At 32.2% G+C, this 8,444-nt stretch overlaps 1 protein-coding gene across 2 annotated transcripts; it reads right to left on the reverse strand.

The window, feature by feature from the left end:
• Window positions 1–2,219: 2,219 nt before the first annotated feature.
• On the reverse strand, window positions 2,220–6,562 carry LOC112513412 (NAC domain-containing protein 76-like). Of its 2 annotated transcripts, none has more exons than XM_025119666.1 (4): window positions 6,510–6,562; window positions 4,424–4,630; window positions 3,860–4,131; window positions 2,220–2,938 (listed from the first exon to the last, which is right to left on the reverse strand). In XM_025119666.1, exons 2-4 carry the CDS (start codon window positions 4,590–4,592, stop codon window positions 2,288–2,290), a joined length of 1,092 nt encoding a protein of 363 aa, XP_024975434.1. In that variant the 5' UTR covers window positions 4,593–4,630; window positions 6,510–6,562; the 3' UTR covers window positions 2,220–2,287. The 2 variants fall into 2 exon arrangements, with proteins under 2 accessions (XP_024975434.1, XP_024975433.1); XM_025119665.1 differs by lacking the exon at window positions 6,510–6,562 and adding an exon at window positions 4,815–4,877.
• Between the last annotated feature and the right edge of the window lie 1,882 nt (window positions 6,563–8,444).

Below are 8,444 nucleotides of genomic sequence, written 5' to 3' on the forward strand. Positions count from 1 at the left end.
ATGAATACTGCAATCTAGAATCCATTGCTGAAGAAGACGGTAATAAAAAAAACAAAATCAACGGTTACCATAAAATTGAATATCAGTATCCCATTGAATCAGACAGTTTAATAACAAGATAATTATCATGATTATATCAAAAACCCGTCCATATGTAAAAAGACAAAACCACCCTAAAAAGGAAAAAAAACATTGAAATAATCTAATTAGTTGAATGAGGGTTGCAAAGTTTATATACATATAAAGTTCTCCATTTGATCCCTCATCTCTCTTTATCTCTATATATATTCCGATTAAGATGACAACACTTATTAAAAACATATAAATTTACAAAGAGTAGTTTGTAACATTTTGGAATCACACTTGAACAACAAATTGGTACCAAATTTCGTAATTGCCTATATGTATAATCAATAAACTAGATGGATTATGGTTTATTTTGAGTCCTTAGCCAAAAATGACGTTTTACTGTAACTAAAAACTAACAGACCGATATAACTGTTTTAAACGAATTCACTATATGTCATTCAAATATAGTGTTTTATAAGGATATATAAAATGTACACAAATGTTAATTAATATCTATATATCACATGAAATGAGCATGATCATGAACCCTAGCTAACTTTTAGTAAGATATAAGAAATTGTAGAATATCAAAATTTTCAAACCGGTACAATTTAATTTCTTTGATGATATAATTACTTTGTTCATCTGTAAACATGTATGCTGAAAGAAGTTACAGTCATATACATATATATGTCTGAGGTTTAACATTGTAATATTCATAAAACAAGTTACTTCTATACTTTAAGGAGATCATTGAGTTACAAAGCGTATAGTTATATATAGGGACATGTTCATTTAAGAATCGTGAGAACTAATTATTTATATATTATTCATTGTTAATATCGTGATAGAATGCATGATAAATATCATGAGTAATGAAAATATACGATAGTAATTATGAGTAATATTTATAAACATTTAGGTATATTCATCATAAATATTAATTAATAGTTGGTTATTACAGTACTCAGAGTATTAAGTATTCCTATACATATAGTCGGATATAAACAACAATAATGACCAAATAAGAAAAAATGAGAATGACCAACATGTGATTTTACCATCACACAGCCTAGTGCGCAACCTAAGTGCCCGCACGCTCTTGCATTGACTATCTTCTGTAGCTACATGTGATTTCAATGCAAAACATATGTGATTTGATCGTTCTTGTATTCTCTTATTTTGATCATGTTCACGATTGATCATCGATCCCTCTATATTTATATATAGGAAAATGTTCAAATGAAAACCATATATACTTTGAAAACACGTGAAAATGATTATATGCATTGATGCATAAAGGCTTCTATAGGGGCAAGATCAAAGGTTCAAAACATGAGAAAGATGAAAAAAAAAGGATTAGAAGTATAAGAATAAGAATGTCAAATAAAAGAAAAAAAAATTCTTGTTTTTTGTATAATTTGTTTGATTTGTTTCAAATTTGGTTATATTTTATCGATTCTCGATTGAAAAATTGCTAACAAGGGATTTAAAAAAATGGTAATCATAACCATTTTTCTAATCACGTTTGTAGGATGATATATCTGATGTTGAGACTTACAATTATCTTCTAAATCTTTTTGTCATTTTCATTTGAAAACCTCTATGTGCTATATATATATAAGAGACTAATCATGTGAGAACCACAAAACGTCACAAACTCATGAGAACCAATATTTATGTGTCGTGCCACGTAATTTTGTTTTTCATCTAAGGTTAGGATTTAAGGTATTGTTTCACATATATAAGTTGTTTAGCAATGCATATCTTTCATATGAAACATGAACTTAAATTTCACAATATGAAACAAGATATGATTCACTATTTTCACGGTTCTCAACTTTTTTAGAAGAGAGAGGGAAAAGATCTAGGGATAAACCCCAAGAAAAAGAATCGAAGAACCCACTTAATTAAACCGTTAGATTAAGATGAATAAAGAGAGTTCAAGAAACAAACTTAAATTCATAACCATTTGGTTTGATAACAATTGGAACAAATAAATTGGTGTATATATATTGTGTATGAGTAGTTCATAATCTAGAGAAAAAGGCTCTTATTGATACTCTTATGACTCCTTCACAACCATATATATAAAGAGAGAAAGAAAGAGAGAGATACATGTATATGTTATATATATATGTCTCAAGATGATGCAAACTTATACATATCAAACTACTATGATCATCTCCTCCATCATCACTACACTCCTTCATATTCATCACTTATCAAATATGCATATCCCAATATCACAATGATCTTGGCTTATTGAACTCAGGAGCCCATTCAGCTTCCCTCCTCCTCCTCCATCTTCTTCTTCTCTACCACCTTCCATAAACATATAAGCCAAATCAGAATGTTCTTTCCCTTCAAAGCTCGAAGACAAACCTTCCCCGACCCCATATCTATCCTCGTGGCTCAACTGAGAAGCTACAAACTTATCAAGAGCCCTCCAATCAGTCACTTTATTAGCATTCTCTTTATTATTCTTACTGTTATTGTTTATGTTTCTCCCTCCTGATCCGGCTAGATCATCTTCTTGATCATTATTTTCCGATGATGACACCAATGATATAGAGCTTATAGGCCTCTTTGTTGACGGTAGAGATGGGCTTTCAAGCTGTGGAAGTTGTACAAATTGATCACAATGCACAAAGTTCAAACTCTCTGCTGCTTCCAACTCTTGCTTGCACATGAAGCTTTGTGAAAACACAGAACTTGGAGGCTGATTTGTAATATAATCAACTGGATCCATGGCTGGGCTAACGCGGCTTGAATCATCATAGAAGAAGTTTGATTCCCATCCTTCTACATGTTTTGTTTGCCCGGTTGATCGTTTCTTGAATGCACGACAGACCACCCATCCTTCTTCCTGCAAGATATCGATCGCTAGACTTGATTAATCAAGTTAAGTAAAAGGAAAAACTATAACTAGTGATTTTTAATCAAAACTAAAAAAAGAAAGTGAAAGTGTGGTGAAAACATGATCTAGCTAGGTGTTGGGATGATGTTTGTGTTGAATTAAAGTGGAGACTTCTTTGACTTGAAAAGCTCAAAGTAAAAAGGGAAGTACGTCCATTTTCGGTTGGATTGAAATCATCTTTGTGATGAACTTTTTTGATTTATATATATGGATGGTCCTGAAAGTCAAAATTTTGCCTCACCAGACACAACACATATACACACTCAAGGATTTTACACCAAAAGAAAAGAGAAAAGACACACACAAACGCACACTCAAAGATTACAAGATAGTGGTGGAGAGCATGCATGAAAAAGATGTTTTATTCCATACACACACATAATATCGTTGATTGAATTAAACTTAAAAAACAGAAGCTAATTAAAGTTACTGGAAATCAGGATTTCATGAGTGAGGATCTCTACAAACTAACCATGATCTGACATGAGTTATTAGAAATACTTACTCGAATACTGGATACTACATACCGATATGAGTTTTTTTTAATAAAAAGAGAAACCAAGAACAATTTTTATGAAATATAAGAAATGGTGGAAGACTGAACATACGGATCGACATTCTGGTAACTTGATCCAAGATCAAGATTTAGCAGAAAGAGTAGAAACAAATGCAAAAGATGAGTAGAACTGTGTATATGGTAATCAAGAAACACTTTCTAAAAGGTTAAATGCAAAGATTTGACAGAAAGAGTAGAACCCATGATAAGAAATGGAAGAAGATGATGATCGAAAGAGAATTGTGTATATATACGGTGGTCAAAGAACATTTCTTTAATATATAGATGAAAGATGGTTGATTCAAATTGCTTGCCTGAGGAGGACCATTTTCTTCGGATTCAAGCCTGTATTCATGCATGATCCAATCGGTTTTCTGGCCATTTGGTGCCCTTCCTTTGTAGAACACAAGAGTTTTCCTCATTCCTATGAGCCTTAGTTTTTCATAGACTGCTTTATCTCTTCCTGTAGCCTTCCAGAAACCTGCCATTGTTGCTCTATTTGTCCTCGTTCCGGTGGGGTACTTTTTATCCTTGTGACTAAAGAAATACCATTCAGTTTGCTCTTCGTATCCAATCCGACATCTCTCTGAATGGAAAAACCGATCGATGTTAGTCATTGACCAGTACTTAATCATATCTCATCAGCTAAGTATATACTGAAAACAATCTCTTGCCATAACAGCATAACTTGGTATGTTGGATGATGGCTGGCTAAGATGCTGAGAAAATATAAAGATTTTAGAAATGAAACGAAAAAACTCAAACCCTAATTTAGTAACTAATAATGAAAAGTTAAGCAAATAAATGGTTCTACTATTGTCGTTGGATCTTGTAGCAACACATAAAAAGAAGCTTAATTAACAAGCAGTAAGAGTTACCTATCAGATCCCAAGGTTCAATCCTGTATAGATCGATATCTCTAATGACATCAAGATCGATCTTCTGAGATGCAACCTTCTTCCTGAGATAGTAACCAACAAGTTCTTCATCTGTTGGATGAAATCGGAATCCAGGAGGGACGCATGATGACTGATCCATGGTGTCCATGATAACCAACTGGTACTATATCGTACACTGCTTCAATTCTACATTAAATTCACCACCAACTTTGCTTTAGTTCTATATCATGATCTTTGAATATAATCATAAGCATAGAGCTGAGCAATTGAAAATTTGTTTGTGGGTTGAGATGCAAGCATGAGCACAAAAGAGAAGATAGAAAGACTATAAAGGAAAAGAGAAGATGAAAAAGAGAATTATGAACTATACAAATAAAAAAGTGACAAGTGGTTATCAGAGACAATTATCAACTCATTTGGTGGTGAGCTACACTCATAACTCAGACAGTACTTATTCTTCTCTAGAAAGACAAATGAGTAGAGTCCGCATAATGTTTACAGTTGTTGTGAAGGTAAGATAAGTTGGGAATGACAACTTATATAACAAGCATATATCACATCACTCATTGACCATTAATTTTCGGACCCCGAAAATTTAATTAGAGATCTAATAATACGATACCCCCAGGGCATGTCGCACAACGAATCCCATATATCACGACAATAGTTCTGTCTCGTAGAAGACTTGGATGACGACACCGAAAACTATGAATTGAGATCAAAGATTCCACATTCGAAAAATATTTGCATATATCATCATATCCCAAATTTACTCAACTCATTGTCAATTAGGTCAAGTGAAAAAGCTTTGCATGTACAAATATTATTTTAGATCTTTATATCGATCAAGACCGCTGCAGAACAAGTACGTATTTTAAATGATCAATGTGTCAAACGACAAATGAGCTATACTTACCAAACGAAAATAAATTAGAATACGATAATATAAAATATAATTTTGTTAAACGTATATTTTAATATTTGTGGTGTAGAAAGCGAAAGATATAATTTTCACATGTAATAATTTTTGTAGGTCGGGGTTAAAAGAAGAATAGATTGATACCAAATGATGAAAGGGAAAATAAATAATATAAAATTTGAATTATCTTTTTTGGCTTGTTGAAAACCATGAGAATGTATAGTAGGGGGGGGGGGGGGGGGGGGGGGGGGGGTTGGGGTTTGGACTTTGGACCTAAGCCTCTTGTGTCCTTGGTAATCATGGTGTCTTGTGTTGGGTGTATGGTGAAAATGATGCATCAAGAATGGAGGTTTCTCCATCAATGGTTATCCTCTACTTTTAGTGGCGATTTCGATCCCTCATGTATTATATAATATACTTTTCAACCCCCTTTCAACAAAAACCTTATTCCATCGATCCAACTCAATGAATAATTAAACAAATTAAGGAAAAGCAGCCTTTTCAAAGTTGCAATACTTATGTCTGATCGGACTTCATATCCCAATCTCTGGTTACACAAACTCTGTTAGGTTAAATTCCCATGTAACAAAAGCAACTTCTCGTAAGTATATTGCACGCGTTTAGGTCAAAAAGATTGAAGGGGGGGGGGGGGGGGGGGGGGGTGAAAAGGAAGAACATGATGGTTTTGATGGAATCAAGGAGGCCTGGCACAGATGATAAAAAGATAGGGTTTTCCTTCTTTTTTGTTTGCATTCTCTCTCTGTCTGTCTGTATGTATATGTATATGTATATATGTGTGTGTGTGAGAGAGAGAGATGTTGTTTTTATATGGAGCCTGCGCTTATTGTCTGTTTGTCTGAAGTTCCAATAGCATCATCTCTTCACATTTCCCACTTTCTTTTCTGATCTAGAAAGTTTGAACCCCAGTAATCAACGGCGGAGTACTGCCTCTCTCTCTCTCTCTCTCTCTTCATATATATGACTTGCAGAAAGACATATATATACATGCATATATAACATATATATATATATATATATATAGATGGTAAAATTAAGCTTTAGCTTAAATGGATGACACAAAATATATGTATATATATGTATACTGTAATACATGCATGCATGCATAAACATGGAAGAAAGGCTTACCAGAGCAAGATTCAGGAGTCTGATGAAGCTAGTTTGGGAGTGTGTATATATATATATATATGTATGTATGGAGATATAGTGGTTAGATATAGAATGACAGAAAGAGAATAAGAAAGAGGAAGAAGACAGACAATTTGTAACACATATAATAGAGAGACGTATAGAGAGAGAGAGAGAGAGAGATGTTTTGATTGGTTTAGTAGAAAGATGAGAAAGAGAAGGATGTAATGTTATAAATGTAAAAAAGAAGCAGAAGATTTGCAGTGAAGGATCTAATGGAAAATGCGTTATGGTCCCTTGATCCACCACCCCATTGTTCTCTATATTTCTTGCTCACGTCATTGCATATATATATATATATATATGACCCTACATGAAACCTATTATTTGATATTTGATCGACTAATTTTATAACATCGAGTATGCAATTAGGTTAAATTCATCAAAATATCATCACGAATTTTGTCTATGTTTTCTTATTTAATGTATAAAGTATAAACCTCTAAGTAATTCTTGCTATTTCATATTAATATTTTGTCTTCTAAGAGGGTGTTTGAGATTGCTTATAAAAACAATTTATTGACTTATTCTGGTGTGATACCGGTAATAAGCATTTTTTAGTGTTTGGATAAACAACTTATATCGGTGCCAAACCGGTAATAAGGAGTTTTTGAAAAAGTTAAACCCTTCTGACTTATAATAAGTTGATAAGTGCTTTAATTAGTCTACATGATATTAATAGATATTAATGTGATTTTTTCCCAAATAATCTATAATTACAACATAGTTTCACATCTACATTATCAATTCTTAGATCCAATGTTTACCGATTAAAATGGATATAATAAAAAGAACCATAGGTTTATTATACTAATTAATAGAAAAATAATTTATCATTACTTGCAAGAGTTTGTTCTTTATATTTGTATTTATTATACTATATAATTACAAACTTTTAAATCAATGTAATATAGATGAATATTTTTGTAGAAGCTTTTAGAGTTTGTTCTTTATATTTGTATTTATTAACTCATTGTTTCATGCTATCAATTTTTTTAAAAACTATCACATGACGTTTATTTTTTAAAAGATGTTGAATTCTAAAGTCTTATTTTATTTCTGATTGATTAAAGATGTTGCTAAAGTCTGAAATCTGAGTCAATAAAACTGTTTATTGATAAACGTCTGAATATGTATAATTGTCTATTTTATCTCTCAAAATATTATATTTTTTGTTGGTCTCAACCATCAGATTTGATAATAATACTTATAACATCCGATCAAACACTTAAGAAGAAAAGTTCTTGTTTACCTTATGAACCATATCCGATGTATTATATTGCATCGGATAATATCTATATGGTATCATCCTATCCTGTTGTTTAAGATTTCAGATTTTTAACCCATCAGATCTATCTATCTTCAGTTGGTTATCATTAGGATTTTCATCTGATCTTAATCCGATTGATTCTCCTATCGAATAAACGTTTCTTAACGTATCGAGAGAGAATTTGATTTGGTTATAACCAATTCTTAGTTAGTGTCCGATGTAGCACCTTCATAGAGATCTATAGCTGGTAAAATTTGAAATATAACTTATATTTCAGATATAGAAAAAGATATGATTATTACTTGTAAAAGTGCTGTATCTATCTGTATTAATCCAAGAGCAGAATGCCTTCAACAAAATCAAAGACTAGTTGAAGTGAGGTTAAATCGTCACCAAAGTAGATTGGTTTGTCATCTAGCCAAAAAGAAGATAAATACAAGATAAAGTCAATTAGTAGTCTAACAAATACTATTTTGAAAGCCAAATCTTGAACAACAAGTTTGGCTCACCAACTATCTTACTTCCTTATTGGTATGAGAACATGTATAACATGTCGGCCTAAGGAAGTACAAAAACACCATTGTATTGATACTTTATTTACTTAC

Source organism: Cynara cardunculus (assembly GCF_001531365.2).
Source record: "Cynara cardunculus var. scolymus isolate 2C chromosome LG 5, CcrdV1, whole genome shotgun sequence".
Lineage (NCBI taxonomy): Eukaryota > Viridiplantae > Streptophyta > Magnoliopsida > Asterales > Asteraceae > Cynara > Cynara cardunculus.